Raw genomic sequence first — 18,714 nt, forward strand, 5'->3', positions numbered from 1 at the left:
CTTCAGTGCAGTAAAACATCTGAAAAAGTTGCTCATGATTTCTGAATTCTGAGGGGAAAGTCTTTCATCTGTTCTCTTGTTTGAATAGTTAGAAAAGTAGTCTCCATTTCCTGCTGTTACTCAGTAAAGAAACATGTGTAAACAGTTGAAAAATCAAGTTCTCTAGTATTTGTCTAATGCTAGCTTGTGTTTAGCAGCCTGGTTCTCTTCTGCTGTGCCTGGGGAAGGCCTTTCAGGAAATTCTTAGAAAAGCTGCTCTGCTCTGGTGAGCTATGTAAAGATGCTCAGTGTGTGAAGAACTAATAGAAACTTGGTGCCTGCATGTACCTTGCTGCATGTATTTCTAGGCCTGTAAAGAGAACCTGAAAATTATTTTAGTATTTCATCTCTGTTTTTGAACACATTTGACTTATGGGCACAGTTACAGCTCACCTCAAATATTTTCTTACTGATTTTTGTGGTATTTGTGGTATTTTGTGGTATTAAGTTCACCTTAGTGATGTGATCTTTTCTGAGAAACAGGGTAAGTGTTTGTGCAGCTGTTGTACTCTGTCAAGTTTCATAATTATTTCAAGGAATAGTTAAGAGGACTCTTACCTTTGTGTAGTTCCAGCTTTCTGCTCCTGTTTCTTCTATTAGATTATTTCTTGTGTTGTATTGCAGTTACTAATAACATACTCAAACAGTAGAGTACAGAGAGTCACTGGTAGCTGTGGGAGGGTTTCGGGTTGCCAGATTCCATTTTTATTAGTAACTAAATCTTGGGTGGATATTAATGCCACTGTGACAAGAACAAGGTTAAACAGCCTTTTATTCTTAAATGCTACTGGTCTCCCAGAGAAAACAGCTCTTCAGTTAAATAAACTTCTATTTTAGGTTTAGCTTTCACTGAAGGAGCAGCAAAGAGCTGTCAGAGCTAAACAGAAATAGGTAAGACCAAGTAGAATTAGAATTGATGGAAGGCAAGGAGGAGAGAGGCTGTCATAAGGACTGGATGTAGTTGGTAAGAGAGGAGCAGGAGTAGGTTTCTAGCATATCCTTGGCCTTGAGACTGTTAGATAGCACCATTAGAAGGTGTTTCATCTCAGGGACTTCAGTCCTCTCTCTGCTCTGAAGGCATCTGGCATGCTGCAGATGGTTTTTCTGGGTTATCCTAGTTCTCCTAGGATGATAGACATTCAGGGACTCAAGAGCTTATTTGGTATGGACACAAGACATCCTGTATGGCAAAGAGCAAATTAAAATGTCCATAACAGGCATTTTTGAATTAAGGGGTACATGTCTGCTACTTTGCTTAGCAAAAATGCTTGTAGCAGCCTCACAGTCTGTGTGGCTCTTCAAGGGCACTGCTCATCTGTACTTTCATGTTTTGATAGTAAGTGCATGTGACTTTTGGAAGGAGGCAGTTGCAAATGTTTTCAGTTGACTCTGAAGCTTTCTCATTGTGCACTCTTTATGATTATAATGATTATAAGAAACTCTGAATTCTCTTTTTAGGATAAACTGACTAGCTTTCAGCAGTTGACTCGGCAGCTGCACGTGGCCAAGGAGAAGATAGAGTTGGTGAGTAAAACCTTCTGAGCAGTGAACTAGAATTTATTTTCCTCCTTGACCCCCCCAAAGTAAAAAACCAAAGCAAAAAGTCCTTCATACATACATGGTTGAAAAAGAAATTATGCCAATCAAATTTGCAAACTTCTCCAGCAGCCAGAAAGTAGTGATATCTTTATTCCTGAACTCCAAACACCAGGTCAAGGTGATTGAGAGGTCAGCTTTTAATTTTATGTGAGCTCTTTTATAATTCAGTGGTAAGCTTACACTCAGAATTATAGTGTGTGATTAGTGTACTTCACACATTCAAAAACGTCTTCACAAAGGAAACATTTTTTTTAATTATGCCGTCTTGGATATGCTACCTCTGGCACATGTTTATCCATTCCTACTTTGGTACTGCTGTCTTCAGTGTCTTTGGCCTTTTTGCACGTTTTTCTGAGCTCTAATAATCTTCCAATGCTTTATTCACATCCTTAGACTGTGAAGCTTTTTAGTCACTAAGCTTTAGCCTAAGACTTCCAAAACGGACAAACAGTTTTAGGAGAAACTGTCAGGTAGTTTTTTGTAGAAAAATTGAGGTGCAGGAGGGGATGAAGTTTTTAAGTTTTTGATTGAGCAGCTTTGTTTTTGAAAGTGATGATTCCTGTATGATTTTTTTGAGTGTTTATTTTGAATAATGGCAGTGCAAAAAGACTCATAACCTACTCCAGCAGCCTACTCTTTTGTTTTTCTCACTGAAACCTTTTTTCCTCACATCAGAGAAAAGAGTTAAGACAGTATTTAAGATAAAGATAATCCATTTGTTTGCATGATCCAAAAAACATTTGGTGCCATCTGTTACCAAAGGCATAAAGATGTCATGGGATAAAGCATCAAGCCCTTTTTTTGAACTAACAAACTGAAAAATAGGAAGAGACACATTAATTAGCCACGTTTTTTATTGTGGTAAAACAGCTGTGTTTCCTAGGTGTGCTCAGGTTGGAATTGTTCAGCATATTTATGCATGTTCTGGAAATGAGATTCAGTATTGAAGCAACAGTGTTCACTGCTGATATTAAAAAACTGATGTGAACTGCAGAAATCTGCAGAAAGATCTTGTTGATTATCTGAGTTAATTTTATCTGACATTTTGTTGATGTTAATAAAACCAAAATGTTAACTGTGGGCAAGATGGGGTTTTTGCTTTGGGTACTCCATGATGGTCTTGAAATGGACTGTTACCACCCAGAAAAGATATTTTAGAAGTAGGAAGTGCCTGAAAACAATTCTTAGCAACAGTCAAAAAAGCAAGAAGAACATAACAATTAATAGGAGAGAGGGGGGAAAAGGAGACTATTGTGCCTTTTGAATACTGCCTGCCATTGTGGTCATCTTTAATATCTCAGTGTAAGGTATATGTGAACTTTAGAAAAGGCTAGTTTTCATAAAAATAGGAAATTATTCTTAAATAGGAAGACAGTGGAACGAGAATTACACCTCCAGTATAGTGGCTTGCATAGAAAAGAAGGAAGGATGAGCAATTGCTCGTTGTCCCTTGTCCCTAAAACACAGGAAGTCTTCGCAGCAGTGCGTGGTCTACTGTGTCACAAGGGATTCCAGACTCCTAAACTAGATGGAAGTGCAAATGACAGGTCTCAGCTACTACAGTTACTGTCTCATGAAGTTCTTACATTACCAAGGTATGGGGAAAGAAGGGGAGGAGCATCTCTTTGCTTTCACCTTTATAAAATACTCTGCATAAACCTTGGCACTTGAAGACCAGCTACAGCGTTAAATTTATGGTACAATATTCTGTGGAAATGTCCTATAATAATTCTGAATGTATAAGATTTTCAATACTGTAATGAACATGTTGCAAATATCTCTTTTTTTTTTTGCAGACCAATCAGCAGTTTCTGAAAACTGTGACAGAACAAAATGTGGAACTAGAGCAGCTACGAAAACAACTGAGGTATAAACCAGGAAGATTAAAAAAAAAATTAATATCTTTTCTATAGCTTTTCCTAACCTGCTGCTGTGTCATGGGCCTTGTTTGTGCTGCAAGATAATTCCATCCTCGTAGTTACAATGGTTTCAGTAACTGTCTCTGAAGCTTGTTGGACATCATTAGTGTTATGGTAACATATGTCCAGTTAGTGTTATTCCGTTCAGCTTTTCCCTGAAATAGTCCACATTTGACCTTTGATTTAAAAGGAAAAAAAGTGTCATTATCACAGCACAATTGATTCTGAAGATAGGCTTTCATTAGAATACAGTTTGCTCAAATGCCAGTTACATGGTTGCTCATCACAGTTCTGAAATTTGAATGTTCAAACAAGCTTCCAATTTTTAATAATTTTAATAAAATTTGCTTTCACTCCGTATCAATAAAGAGCTCTAAACCACAGGTTCTGTGGAAGTTAAAGGCAAAAGAAGTGTTAGTTACACCTGGAGTATATCAAGGAAAAGGCAAAATAATATCTGTGACACAATTTCGTGATGATTTGTGTTTACAGCTGAAGTCTATTCAATGCCAGTTTACTGTGTCTGTTCTCTCTTCTAACTAGTGATGGTTGAGGTCAAATTAAAATTTTTTTTCATTCAACAGTAGATTTATGGATTGAGGTAAAACAAGAAATTCAGTCATTATCTGTCTGTAATTACAGGCACTGATTATGCTCACTTCCTTCTCAGATCAGCCTAAAGTCCTTGCACACCTAAAAACTCTGCTGGGTTTTACTCCCAAAGTTAATAGGAGCAGCTCTGTCTAGCCCTAAAAAGTGCTACAGTGGTTCTCCAAGAAGTCTGGAATATTTTCACCAGTTGCTTCTGGTAAACATGAAGACATAGTCTGCATGGATTATATAGCATATAGTGCAGACAGTTCTAATCCTTTTGGATGTTTTTAATAGTTTTACATGATTTATGGTAATAGAGTGCTAAGTCAGGAATGCAAAAGTAGATTGAAAAAAACCAACTCGTGTGTTGTAGAATTTAGGTTTAAATTAGGTTTGTATGGCCTGGATAAAACACGCAAATTTAAGAAACTTGGCATTGCTAGGGCATGGATCTGCATTTCAGAATCTTAAAGCTCTCAAACAGAGATAACTTGCTAAGATGAGGTTAAAGATAGATTGCATAGTGTAGAATAAAAGCTTCCTCTTTACAATCAATTTGTTGCATTTGCATACATCAGAATTCAATCTGAATCTGAATTTGGTGTTCAAATGCATTTTTAATACTTAAGGTGCTCTTATTTTTCATGATGTCTTTACGTTTTTCTTATTTTTCCCTTCTTACGCTGCCTTTTGGGTTTTTGTTGTTTTACAACACTTAAAATATTTGGCAGGAGGCAATTTAGTGTCCTCCTGAATTTACAGTACTTCTTGTAGGAGAAAGATGCAACGTTTCAGATGGAGAAGGGTCAAAGTTTTGGACCTGCACTGAAGACACTGTGTTTAGGAATAATGGTTTTATTGTAGATTTTGCTTGTTAAAGAAATTGTAACCAAATTAACTTTTTCAATTAATTGGGCTGAAGTAAAGTATTTGCTGTAAAATTGCTTGGATTATGTATATTTTGCTTAAGATTTTCGTGTATGTACAGTATTGACTTTTATGCCCTTAATTCAAAACCATTATTTCTATAAGAAGTTTTTGTTTGAAGTTGATTGTTAGAAGTATTAAATATTTTCTAGGTTTTTTCATGACTATTGGTGCTGCAGTTTGCATGAGCTAATGTAATACATGTTTTCTCTCTTCTAACTTTATCATAGAGTCAGTCATTGGTTTTTAAATTTAGCCTAATAATTGGGTTACACCCCAGGTGAAGGCTCTCTGTGTCTTTCTGTTCCCAAGTCAGAGGAGGAGGAGGGTTGCTTTTTTCAGCAGACTTTTCTACTGAGGATGAAGAACCACTAGTCATTTACATCATTCACTAAGAATTCCTTTCTTTTTTTTTCCTCTTCTCCTTCAGCCCACAAAAATTACTCAGATTACAAAGCTCATCAGCTAAATTCTTTAGAAGTGTATAATGATTTTTTAAATTCCTAGTCCTATTGCTCTAAAAAGTGAAATCTAATTCTGCAGAAGACTTCTCTGCTACATATCTGTGACTAATTATACTTGTTATTGAATCACTTGAAGTTTTTGATTGCCTAGTCCTCCTCCTTTAATCAAATGCATACACATTCCTCCTAACCTGTCTTTAAGAAGTCATTTCCACAGGACTTCGGAATTTGATATTCCTCTCTCTCTCTGCCACACAGTGAGAAGGAGAAGGGGGAAACCTCTTCTGCCCTGTAAGAACAATATTGTGAGGTTTTTCTACCCTTCACAGCTGTTCCAACAAAGTTTTAATGGGCCCTTTTTTTCCTTCTATAATAATTGTTTTCTTGATATACAGGCAAGCCAAAATTGATGGACAGGCAGCAAATGCAAAGCTTGAAGAAATGACAACATTGAAAGAGAAGCTTCAGAGCCAATTGGACAGAAAGGTATTGTAGAGAAAGAAATAATTTGTTGCAGTTGAATGGACAGTCATTTTCTGAATGCTGACGTTAAATTAACTGCAAGTTGTTATCTAGCTTGTTTTATGTAAGTATATCTTTATTTTGTTCAGGGAAGCTCAAACCATGTCTGGATAATACTTTGGTTCTTTCCAGGAAGAAGACAGGATATCTGCCCAGGAGAGAGAAACGGCATCTGACAAACGCTTGCAGCAAATGCAGTCTAGTATGAAACAATTGGAAATAAGGTAAAGAGAGCTCATGGTGTGTTACTAACAAACAAGATACATGCAAAAATTATGCCTTGGCTCTACCAAAATAGAGGGGTTGTCTGTCTTTGTATGTGTTTGTGGCAAACATGTTAGGAAATAACAAAGAGATGTTTTTGACGATCCCTCTGAGGCTCTCTTGTCCTTTCTTGTGCCTGCCAATACTGACAATCATAGTTAAACAATAAGAATTCCTGAGCTGTTGTGAAATTACCAGTGGTTTTCTGTCTCTAATACTATAGCTGCAACTTCATTGCCCGCATCCAATTACTCCATTTCCTCCACAGAGGAAAACTTTATTTCTTCTGGGGCTGTTCTATTCTGGTTTAATATAGAGCATTTTTAGTGATGTATCCCAGGGTATCACTGGGATTCTTCTAAGGATCTTCTGAGATTAGATATCTGAGTTAACTCCTTTAATTCTGTTTCTTTCTAGGACTTGATTAACCATCAAACTCAAAATACTCTGTCCAAAAACAGGCTGAAAACAATGCAGTTTGGACAATTTATGAACAGATACTTCCTAATAGCTCAGTTTGAATGGATCAGTGTCTTAATTAGCCATCACATCGTTAAATTTCTACTGTCTTGTAGATTGTGTGTTACTATTCAAGATGCTGAACGGCTGAGAACAGAAAGAGTAGCCCTGGAGGAACAGATCAGAGAGCTTCAGGCCAAGTCTGCCAATCTAGAAAGTGAGAGGTATGATGCTGTTGTAAAAGTCCAAGATTGCATACAGCTCTTGGAAGAAGCTAACCTGGAAAAAAGTCAGGTAAGTCATTGGATGAAGGTATTACCTAGAAATTAGGGTGTTTAGGATATACAAACTAGCTTCTTTTATGTCTGCTGTGCTAAAATTAGTTGTGCATAGAGAGCAAACTGGGATGTGACCACACATCACTCAGACTTGTCATACAGTATAAACTTCAAAGCATATGTTGGTTGCCTGGACAAAGGTGATCTGAGGGATAGCACTGTACCTAAACATGAATCTTCCAAAGTTTTTGACAAGAGTTCAGAGTCTCTTACCAAGTACTCACAAACAAATTGGTGGCGTCAGAATAAAAAGGAAGGTTCTGTTATGAATTTATAACTGTTTCCAACCAGACATAGGAAACAAAATAAGTGCAGTCATCAACAAAGAAATCTAGACATGTGGAGAGGCCTTAAAAGAAACTTTTATGTACAATGTGTGATTAAACTATCATAGAATAATGTTGATGCCAAAAATATAGATACGAATATATGGCTGAAGGAGCCAAAACAAAGCAGATAGTTCTTAATTTACTGCTCTGGCTAATATCCTGAATTTTTCAAGCTGGGAAGAAAATTTAATGAACAAAGGGAAAAAAATGTTCTATTAATGAACAGAAGAAAAAAATGCACATTAATATACATATCTGTTAACATGTTATGTTTAAATTGTCTTCTCCCTGCTCTGTAGAAGATGGAGGTGGAAATTACAATAACACTTCTTCTGTTCACATTATAAAGCACACGAAGCTAAGCTTATAAACAGACATCTGAAGAATTTTGAGAGTAGTTTGAGTAATAAAAAACAAAGTTGAATTTTATGGGAGCAGTAAAAGAGAGCATGGCCAATGAAATGGCGTGTTACTGCCTGGAGTGAGTAACCTTCCATGGGTTTAGTTTATTTCATCCATTAGGGGCTTTTTTACGTCCTTCTCCCTTTATGCATATACACATTCTCTGTGTGCCACCTAGGATTCTTGGTAGGTGAGATCAAAAATCCTGTATTCTGTAATCTTTTGTCCTGTTACACTGTAAAATCAGTAGCTTTTTACATCCCCCAGAGGAAGGGTTCCTTGCTACACTTTTTTCTGTAATTCTCACGATTCACTGTTACCCAGCATGAGAGTGTCTGCCTGCATGTTCCTTAGTTACTTATAAATCTTTATTCCTTTACTTTTAGTTTTCTGGGAGATGAGTAATTTAATATAAAATGCTTGGCTATATGTAGGAGTGTGTGTGTCTAAAGGTATTCCGTTTCCTAAGAGAGACCTTTCTTATTAGACATCCTGGCCCCAGATAGAACACTGGAGAGTAGTTTTGCCTTTTGCTCTGGATTCCTGTGCTTTCTTCTGTATAATTCCATGCTCAGCCAAAATCTCCCCATCCCAACAGAAACAGGCATCTACTGTCACTAACTCTTTGTGTGGTTCTGATTTACAAGAATGTGCATTTAGTACATGTTTTCACGGTTCTTGTTTTCGTGTTGAGTCTCAGTGTCAGCTACTCCAAAGTAAAAAGGAAAAAAAGGTGTCTTTTGAGCAGTATGGGTTTTTCTATTGGTGCTCCTAGTATCACACTGAAATATCAGTCGTCTTTCATTTTGTTATTTTTCTTCTAGGCATTCTTTGAGGAGAAACAAAAGGAAGAAGAAATCAAAAAACTGAAGGATGAAATGTCTCAACTTGCAGAAAGCACTGCTGCAAGAATTAGAAAGGAAGTAAGTTACTATCTTTAGAAAGAATAGGAAGATTTTTTGGTTTTCCTCAGAGTGCAAAGCTACTGCTGGTGCACAGTCATCATGACCAGTTTTCTTACAAGAGTTTGGATAATATAAATGGCAAAGCAGCCTGCTGATAGCACCATACTCTTCAGCATTTATTGTCTAGACGTGTATCCTAAACAAGAACCAAAACTGTTGATGTCTCTGCAGACACTGGTATGGAGAGGTCTGCACTGTGAAGATACGAATGACACTTGTTGTGGCGTCTTCATTTGTGCTTTTGTGTTTTCTAAACACCCTCAGTTAAAGTAGTATGGATTGATAATAATCATTCTTCTAACATTTATATCATAAGAGTTTTCAGTTATTGCAGTCCCAGGTATTTTCATGCTTTATATACATGCACCACATATAGACTATATGTGTATATGTGTGTCAAAAAGCAAGATGGAAAAGTAGTTTGTGGGACTAATTTTGTAGTTTTGTTTTGGTCACAGGTAGACACTGCAAAGAAGCAATGTAATGTGCAGGTTTCTCGGCTGACAGAAGAAGTTTCAGCTCTTCAGATGGTATGGAGTTGACTGATAAAAGTATTTTCAGTAGCAAAACATTTGAGACTTCTGGGTTTTGCTGATCAAATACTTACGCTAGAATTTAGTATTTTAGGTCAACTAAATGTGATGAATGAGTAATTGTGTAGGACATTCCTCTGTTACTGTATAGCGCATTACGTGCTGCATGTCTCCAGAGATGGATTCACAGGCATTTTGACAGTGAGATCTGTGCTCTAGAAAATATTTCCCATGTGATGGCTTTTCTTAAGAATCCCTGTTTTTTTCAGAGATACGCTAAACTCAGCCTTCTGTGCTTATCTGTAGTTGTGTGTAGAAATGAAATATATGAAAGCTGATAAACTATCCTAAGAGAGTCTGTGGATCACAGTCATCATATTTTGAATGAACCAGGAACTTGTAAATAAATACATAAAACATCAATAACTACATAATAAATCATGCAGGTGACCACAAGAATTCAGTGCTTATGCACCTATTTATGCATTAGTTTTTTTTAAAAAAGGTTTCATTTTACATTGTCTTAGTCTGTGTATTGAGTGATCCTATAGAGAAGATAATGAGCAGGTAAATATAATCAAATGCATCCATGGCAGGAGCAAGAACTGCATTTACACTGGGCAGGGTTTGGCTTCAGCACTTCTTGAATTTTTATTTTGATTTATTCAATCTTATTTAAAAATGACTTTTATAAAAAGGAATGTGGAGAAAAACAGAGTCAAATTGAACGAGCCATTAGAGAAAAGAGAGCCGTGGAAGAAGAACTTGAAAAGGTAAGGCAACTGTTTGTATTTTTACATCACATTTAAGATCTCATTTCAGAAGGAAAAAATACATAGATTTTTCCTGTTTTTCACGTGTTTCTCCTTTAACTTTCTTATTTTATTTTTGAGTAGATTTTCTTAATTGTAAATTTTCATATATTTACTTCAAGGTTGTTTAGTTGTTTGGGGTTTTTTTTTTCTTAATCAAGAGAATGTTTTAAAGCTGCAACACCAAACTGAAAAAGAAAGTTCTCTGAAAAGTGTAAACAGCAAAAGAGAGATGTTTAATATAATCCAGAGGAGTGCTGGTACATATCCCAGTTAAGATCAACAGACAGGAAACTAAATAAATGTCTGATCAGATCTTTGGAAACTTTTTTTTTTCAAGTTGCAGTGACAGTGATAGAAATGCAGTTTTAGTTTAAATCATGAGAAAATAGGATGCAATGAGGAGTAAACTTACATATAAGTTTACTCTTCAGGTTTACAAGGAGCACAGAGTGCATGAATCTAACAGTAGACAGCTCGAGCAGCTGCATCAGAAGTATTTACTTGCAGAAGCTGCCAAAGATGACCTTCAGCTGAGTCTGCAGATGATACAAAATAAACTGAAACAACTGGAAATGAAGTAAGTGATGTTACAGATGTTTACAGAAGTAAGAAGAGAAAGCAGTGGAAATTATTTCAGACTTTTCCAATTGCTGAATGTGTGTTAGGGTTTTGTGAAATCTTTTTATTCTGTAGCAGACATAATATCAAGATACCATAATTTTCAAACCCAAGATTGATTTTATCAATTCCATCATGATAAAATTCTTTGCTGATTTGTGCATAGCTCCCGGTCTATATCCTTTGTCCTTTGGTTCAGGAGTTGTTCAATTCTTCAGCTACAGCCAGACTTTCCTTCTCTTTTAGCTCTGAGGAAGAGAAATCTCGTTGCCAGGAAGTTATCTCTAAATTGCAAAGCACTCTGGATTCAGAAAGAGAAAAGAGTGCCTCTGTCAGTGAACAAAGACTAAAACTTCAGCAAGAGAATGAACAATTGCAAAATGAAATGGATGGTTTGAGAAAACTGGCAGTGGAGGCTCAGCAAAGAGCTAAAATAAAGGTATGTTTTATATATATATATTTTTTTTTGTAATGTAAGACTAATATTTGCTTAATAAGGCAGCAATTCTAAGAAAAAAGCATTAAATGTTTAAATTAAGATTGAGAGTTTCAATGATGCTTCCTGGTTGCTGCTTAAAAGTAATTTTATTGTTGCATTGTGTGTCCTCAGAATCCATGGGGTAACTCAATCTCTGCTAATTAAATTGTATTTTAGTGTGTATTAAATTCTCCGTGATAAGAAGACCCCAGAAGTTCTTTGCTTAAAATAAGATGAATACATTAAGTAATATTGCAATTCCCGATCTTTATTTATTTTTTGTCTCTAATGTGTTAGAAATCTATGTCTGACTTTCTGCCCAGAGTGTTCCTCTACTTGTGTGTGCACCATGTTGTCAGGGCAGCGTGTAACTAATAAATAATTTAATAGTGGGGCTGTCAAACTTGGGCTCTGTATTTTCTGGACAGAAAAAATTCTTCTCTGTGCTTAATCTTGCAAACAAGATTATTGGCTGAAAGCTGGTTTGTTCTTTTTGAGCATGTTCCATTAAATGCCCCTGAGCAGACTGGCGGTGGGGTAAGGAATCAGTAGTAACGTCAGTACCAGGATTCATGGTACCCTTGGCTTCTGGAGGGGGGAACAGCTTGGACCCTTGATGTGCTTTCTGAATACACAAAGCTGGTACTTTCCCCTCTGCAGTGTAAAGATACCAAAAAAAGGGATCTAAGAATCTGGAGCAATGAAGACAACCTCAGTAAGCAGTTTTACAAGGTGTGAATGGGGACCATCTCCAATCTGGCTTCCACTTTGCACTACAAGATAAAGGAAGCTGTCAAATTTACCAGGAAATCTTGTCCAACTCCAGAACCCTTTGCTTAAACAAAGGATCAGAATCTTGTAACAGATAGGTAGTGGACATGGAGCACAGAAGGCATATACTAAATCTTTGTCTGTCTCATATTTAATCAGACAGGCTTCCATTATAGTCACAGATAAGATTCACTGCGTGATTTCATTTCCCTCTGATGTACCAAGGATTTCAGATGCAGTTAAGAAACTCCTAACACATTTAGCTAGATGAAAAAGAAAGAACGTGTTTCTGTGGAGAAAACACCAGGGAGAAGAATAAAGATTACTTACAAAAATAAGCATACACAGCTCATTATCCTTTATTGTCAGTTGTACTATTTGCTTAAATTGGCTTTGGGAACATGTATCTCTGAGTATATAATTAGAAGTTTAATTATTGTATGTTACATGCTTTCAACAAATGTTTATAAATTTTACTCAGGCATTGTAAAACAACTGAAAAAGAAAAGGTGAAGAGTGAGAGATTGAGAGATTTGATTGTACCGGATTTGTGGGGCTTTTTTAGATAAGCACAATGGAGCATGAGCATGCAGTGAAAGAACATGGGTATGAAGCTCGACTCAAGGAGATGGAGGACACCAGTCACAAGTCCACTGCTGAGCTCAGACGTCTCTTAGTAGCTCAGCAAAAAGCAACAAACCGGTGGAAAGAGGAAACAAAAAACCTCACTGAAACTACAGAAGCCAGGATTCGTAATCTGAAGTAAGTGCAGTTTTGTTCCCCTTCTGCAAAGTGTGTTTCAGATATTATTTTGTGTATGGCAGTAGACCTGTGGTGAAAAACCATGAGGAGCAAACCATCCAGAGTCAAAGATGTGCTTGCAGCAAAACCAAGAAGAATGATGTAAACAGAACTCTTGATGCTCTCTGTCAAGTTAGCACTGAAGTAAAAGTTACACTGTTTCATTATCTTGTTGATAATGTGTGAGTTTTTGTAATGACAAAAGGTAAATGGAATATATTACTTTTGACTTTCCCTTTCAAGGTACAGCACACTCAATTTAGAGAATTTTAGCTGTGGATTATGAGAACTTTACCTCTTCAGAAAAGCATCAGTTGTGGAGTGAGTCTCCAGACTTCTAAAATAAACTGGACAAAAACCTCGTAGAATGTACATCTCAATGTTCTCTTCTGAGCACTTGCTGTCATAAATGAAGATAAAAGTGGGTTGTGTGATTGTCCTAAGAAAAAATACGGTATACGTTTTACTTTTCTCTTAATTCGTCCATATTTCTAGGCTGATACTTGTGCTTACAGTACAGAATATAAGAATATTTTCATTTTCACAAGTTTGCCCTTTGCTTCATTTCATTTCTAGGCTCAGGAAACTTTCAGTTAGCTCAAGCAGACTATTAATTTGACATTAAATTAGCCTGGTGGTTTTACAGAACTGCATAGAAATGTATGTCCTCAAGATCTCTTCCTCTTCAAAATTGGTTGAAAATTGGAGGAGGTTGACGCACTGGTCCACAGTAACTGCTAAACTGCTTGATTTCATAAGTCTCATTTCTTTAAAATTAAAGTGGTTAGAAAGGAATATAACATTGCATTATCTTTCAGTGGGTTTGAGAACAAAAGTTCAGGGTATGCAGCTGTGTTAAACTGATACATTTGAAGCAACCCTTTAATCACTTAAAGTGATGCACTCATGTGGTTCTTTGCTCAGACTGATTTTAGAAGTTGCTTTACTATCATGTTAACATTGAAGCAAAACCTTTCCCTGTTAAAACTGGGAACCTGTGAATTCTAGCTGTCATTTCCTTTGGGGTTGTCTTGGAGATTTTTTCATGTTTTATTATTAATGTAAGGCTTTACATATTCTCAGCTTCAATCATATTTCCAGTATCCCATGCAATTTTGGAATTACAGTTTCTGAAGCATAGCTTGGCATTTCTTGGCTGTCAGAATTCCAGTGGTGTGAGTGGAATTAGAACCCAAACCTCTAAACACAAGCCAGGAAAATCTACCCTGCCACTACTCTTAACCTGGATATCCGTCTTTGCAGTGAAGTATGTGCTCATCTTTACTTCCCCTGAGAAACAGTTATAGGGGTTTTTTACCTTATCTGTTCAGATACAGGCTGGCTTTATTTTCCCTTAAAATATATTGTATTTTGCAAAGATTATTATTAAACAGTTCTTTAAAAAAGGAAAAAGTATCTCTCAGAAGACATCAGTATTGAGCATTTTTGTGAGACACTGGGAGCTGTGCTGATTCACTGACAGTTTTAGAGGTGTTAGCTTCACTGTATGTAATTAGCTGGCTCTTACTGATACTTTTTCAGCATCTTTTGTAAATGCAATAACTGGAGAAGAAAATTATTTTGCAATGTTCCATGCTAAGGTAAATTTTAGCTCTTAAACTTGTAGCTTATTTTCTGTAAATCAAAATACAAAACTCACAGCTGAGCATCTAGGTTCATCACCAGATCCTGGATGTGGTTCAGCAAGTTCCGATTAAAAGGGAAAAATTGCAGACTTCCAAAATAATTAAAATTGTCTGTGAAACAGCTGTTTTCATTTAAAACCTTTACTGTTCAGTGTTAAAATGTTGTTACAGCAGACCAAAAGATTCAGACCTTATTTATCTGCAGCAAAATGCTGACATAGAAAATACAAGGAAGTCTGCTTTGTGAACCTGAATAAAAAATGGGTAGTAAATTTTGAAAATGTCCCTATTTATGTGACTTCAGTAGATATTTTGGTGCAAGTCTAAAAGCTAAGTCAGTTGCTTTATGATATGATTTGGTGTGTTATGCTTTTTCATACTGTATAAGCTAGAAATAGAAGTCTTTATCAGGCATTTGCTCTACCTGGCAAGGAAGCTGGCAATAGAAACAGGAAGGTTGTCATTTAGACTGACATCAGGAATTTCATGTTAAATCTGTGCAGTGATGCTTTGATACCATGGTGGCAAGTAGTATAACTGAACCTTATCAGTAGTATCTGGAAATTTTAAAACCAGCTTATTTTTCACCTTACATGCATTGCCAGACACCCAGTGATGTAGTGCAGAATGCAGTTGGTATGAAAATTAGAATTACACTGTAGTAGTTACTCAACACAAAAGTCCTTGCTTATATTATAAACGAGTAATTATCATATTTATTTTCATCTATCACAATAACATTTTGAGTGCAAGTACAGAGCAACAAATCGCTTCTTACTGTGTTGTGAACTAAAATCAAGTTGCTGATTATTTAAAAAGCAGAATAATTTTGCAGCAAATGCACTTATCAGGGAAATGTCAGAACACAAAATGACAGACTGATACTGGTAATAGATTCATTTATCTATTATTAATTAAAGGCTCTGTTTGAAAGGTCTCTTGAGGCTAATGAAGGAAATGTTCTCACCAAGCCTCATGCTGGGGTCCAAGAGAAAGGAGGATTCATGTAAATATGTGAGCAAATGCAGAGGTTGTGTTGGTGACATGTAGCAGAATTTCATTTTTTCACAAAAATACAGTTTTTAACTAGAATCATTACTCCTGCAGCATACTAAAGTGTTTTATAGCTGAGTGGCTTTTTAGGAAGTTAGAAACTTCCTAACCAAGTCCTATCCATGTATATGGGGGAGGCATTTTAGATTGCGTTTCACCAGGAGGTTGCTGTTAGTGCAGCTCCCATAAACACTGACTCAGTGTCCCATTTGTTAGTGTAGGTGTTTCCCATTCCTTTGCCTTAAAGTCATGATGGTTTTCCTGTTCTGTCCTCATTGGTTTCCTTTTCCATGTGAGGGTGTCTGAAACACTTCGGCTTCTTTATTAAACTTACCAGCAGCAGCTGCTAACTTCCATTTTCTGTGCTGCTCATTTGTCATGGTCTTAAGTCTGCAGTGGTTTTTTCATGAGGTGTAATCCATATGCACGAAGGAAGCATTAAATAATTGTAAGGAATGAAGCAACATCAGTGAGTGTTAGGGGATTTTTGATCTGAAAAAAAAATTAAGAAGTAAAAGTAAGTTTTTCAACCTGTAATTTTAGATCATGTAATGTAAATAACATAAGAATCCAGTAGATCCGTGAAAAACCTGTAGATAGAAGTGTTGATAAGTAAATTGATACTTCCAGGCTTCATTGAAAATTATTCTGTGCTTTTCTAGACCTTTGGCTCTCATTCAAGTTAAACATGTTGCTGATAAAACTGAACTTGGAATTCAGAACCAGTGCTGAAACGGGAGGCAGTGCATTGAATGCTTGTAGACTAAATTGCACCATTTTCTTCATACAAATGTATTACAGTCTTCATTTATGAGAAAAGCCTTCTTCCCTCTAAGCATCTTAGGATGCTGTGTGCATCTTAAGGAGAATTTATTGGTAATAGACCTCATCTTCACCTTGCAGAAGGGCAAGGAGCCAGTTTTGCTTCACTATCCTTGTGCCAGTGAACCCTGAAGGTAACTAAGGTGGTCAGTGCCCCATGTGACATGGGTCATCATTCCAAATAAAACCTTTGCTCTTGGCAGCATGGCTAACAACTCACTGCTAAGTTTATTCCCTTTATTCCCACAGTGTCTGCTCTGGCAGAGTCAGAAACCAAACTGCTCTGACCTTTGATTGCATCCATTTTAAATGTGCCTTGCATTCTAATGATAGGTACTGACGTGAACTTAGACAGCAAATGTTTACAATTATAAAATAGTAGTAAAATAGTATAAAATGAGTGATCACTGTTAAAAGTTGTAAAAATAGTCATCTTTCATATTCTTTATAGGGGTTTAATTGGAAAACAAGTATAGAAATTTTATAAAACTATCAAACTTATTTCAAAATGTAATTTCTTTCATAACACAAAAAGAGCTTTTAAGTCTTAGTGAAAAATTTAAGTATTTTATGTTTATCAGTTTAACTGATACTTGAGTTACTATTTGATTTTTCCCCCTCCTGCTGTATATCTGGAATGTTGTCCAAGTAATCTAAATCACTGAATCAGAATTAGACTTAATGTTGAAAAAGCTATTTGGATCTTCAGTGTCATTCTCCACGAGTGGGTGTAGAATTTGGTAAGAACTAGAATCCATGTTACTATTGTTGCTATCTACAGGGTGTAGAGCTTCCAGTTGTAAAGTTGTAGGCTCTAAGATCACTGTCAGTTTGAATGTCCTGAAAATTTAAGGTCATCTGCCTTTGACAGCCATGGTAAAAAAATCAGTATCAAGTGCTTCCAGCTTTTTACTTTTCTTGTCTTCATTTGAAAGAATTTACTTTTGAAAGAAATGAGGAAAGCATGCACAAGTTTTTAAAAGCTCTTGCTTTCACTGAAGCGCTGTAATCCAGAAGAATGGTTCCTCTGGCCACATTTGGGGGAAGAGGCTGGCTGAGACTGCTCTTGTTACAGCATCAGTGTAAAGCTCTGTAGTTCTTCAGACTTCAGCTGAGAAGAATAAATGACAGCAGATAGAAAGTGGAATCAGCAACACCAAAGGAACATTCAGGAAATTTGCAAATTGGAAGGAAACAAACTTCAGTAACAACAGAACAGAGGGTAGAATGAGAAGGGGTGAGAGAGACAGTTCTGACAGCAGAATTCAGGCAAAACCAGATTAACTCAATCTGCCAGCATTTGCTGAAAGAAAATGAAGTGACAGACTGTATGCAAGTTTTAAAAGTAGGGGCAGATGATTCATTTGTTCTGTAAAGCCCACTTTTACAGGTTTGTAGATGAATGCATGAATACAAAAGATGGTTGATCCCATCTCATTGGCATATCAGTATTTTTTGTAGATTTTTATATCCTTATCCTGAGAAGGAAGAGTTGGGGTAAATAGAGAATTTTGCAGGTGAGCAGATAAACCCTTTCCAGACTCTGCACCAGTGGCCAACGCCAAGAGCTTATTTTTGTTGAACACGATTCTGGCTGGAGCAGGGAACAGAAGAAGATTCACATCAATAAGCAAAGTTTTATATTGAATCAAATGATTGAATCATCACAGAATGCCCTTCAGTGGACTAGGTCTGAACAACAGCAGACAGGGAAAAAGGTAGATCCTCTTAACTTGAAAACCTGATAGGAGATTGACAGTTCTCTCAACTTTGCCATGGATATTGCTTTGGCCTGTCAGACACGTAGGTGATTGCTCAGTTTAGGTACAGGTTAGCTTGAATAGGGGTAGAAATAGGTATAGACAGGTCTGTTCTACAAAACAGTGCATGAAACAATGTATAAACATTGGCTTAAATGGTAGAGTAAGTTTGCTTCCATGTAACATTGCATTTGAGGAGTTTTAAAAATCTGAAGTCTTTAATTACAGAAGTAATAGAATGCAGTAACAATACACAGTATGAACAAACTAATAAATTAATAATCCTGTTCATCTGCCATTATGTAGCACGATACAGCTTTTTGGGGAAAAAATAAAAAATACTTGTTGTAGCATAAACCCATTTATTTGAAGAACTATACTGGATGGCTTCATTTCCTTAATAGTCACTTGCATTATAATTGTCAGTACTTAACAAAAGGGAATCCTTGCTGTATTGTTTTTATATTTAAAGACTTTGCTTAGCTTAAGCCATCTGATTGCAGCTATTTTGGGTGTCTTTGTTCCAATTTCTGCCTCTGACACATTTCTTTGTCATAGTTAAGAGTCTCTGACTCATCAGTAGGCATGTGTGGGGT

General features: G+C 36.5%; 1 protein-coding gene across 2 annotated transcripts in view; it reads left to right on the forward strand.

Annotated features, from left to right (window-relative positions):
• Positions 1–18,714, forward strand: part of SCLT1 (sodium channel and clathrin linker 1) — a 31,291-nt gene that overhangs the window by 6,287 nt on the left and 6,290 nt on the right. Inside the window, exons 8-19 of one of the 2 annotated variants that reach the window (XR_004240078.1) lie at positions 1,498–1,563; positions 3,435–3,505; positions 5,938–6,028; positions 6,197–6,288; positions 6,904–7,081; positions 8,681–8,779; positions 9,280–9,351; positions 10,053–10,127; positions 10,601–10,746; positions 11,034–11,226; positions 12,602–12,798; positions 13,081–13,291. Coding sequence is in view for 1 of the 2 variants with exons in the window: in XM_032108602.1 (XP_031964493.1) it covers positions 1,498–1,563; positions 3,435–3,505; positions 5,938–6,028; positions 6,197–6,288; positions 6,904–7,081; positions 8,681–8,779; positions 9,280–9,351; positions 10,053–10,127; positions 10,601–10,746; positions 11,034–11,226; positions 12,602–12,798 (1,280 nt within the window). In the remaining variant the exon portion in view is untranslated. The remainder of the gene's footprint in view (positions 1–1,497; positions 1,564–3,434; positions 3,506–5,937; positions 6,029–6,196; positions 6,289–6,903; positions 7,082–8,680; positions 8,780–9,279; positions 9,352–10,052; positions 10,128–10,600; positions 10,747–11,033; positions 11,227–12,601; positions 12,799–13,080; positions 13,292–18,714) is intronic. The other variant, XM_032108602.1, reaches the window with a different exon arrangement.

The sequence above is a fragment of the Corvus moneduloides genome, chromosome 5 (genome assembly GCF_009650955.1).
Source record: "Corvus moneduloides isolate bCorMon1 chromosome 5, bCorMon1.pri, whole genome shotgun sequence".
Lineage (NCBI taxonomy): Eukaryota > Metazoa > Chordata > Aves > Passeriformes > Corvidae > Corvus > Corvus moneduloides.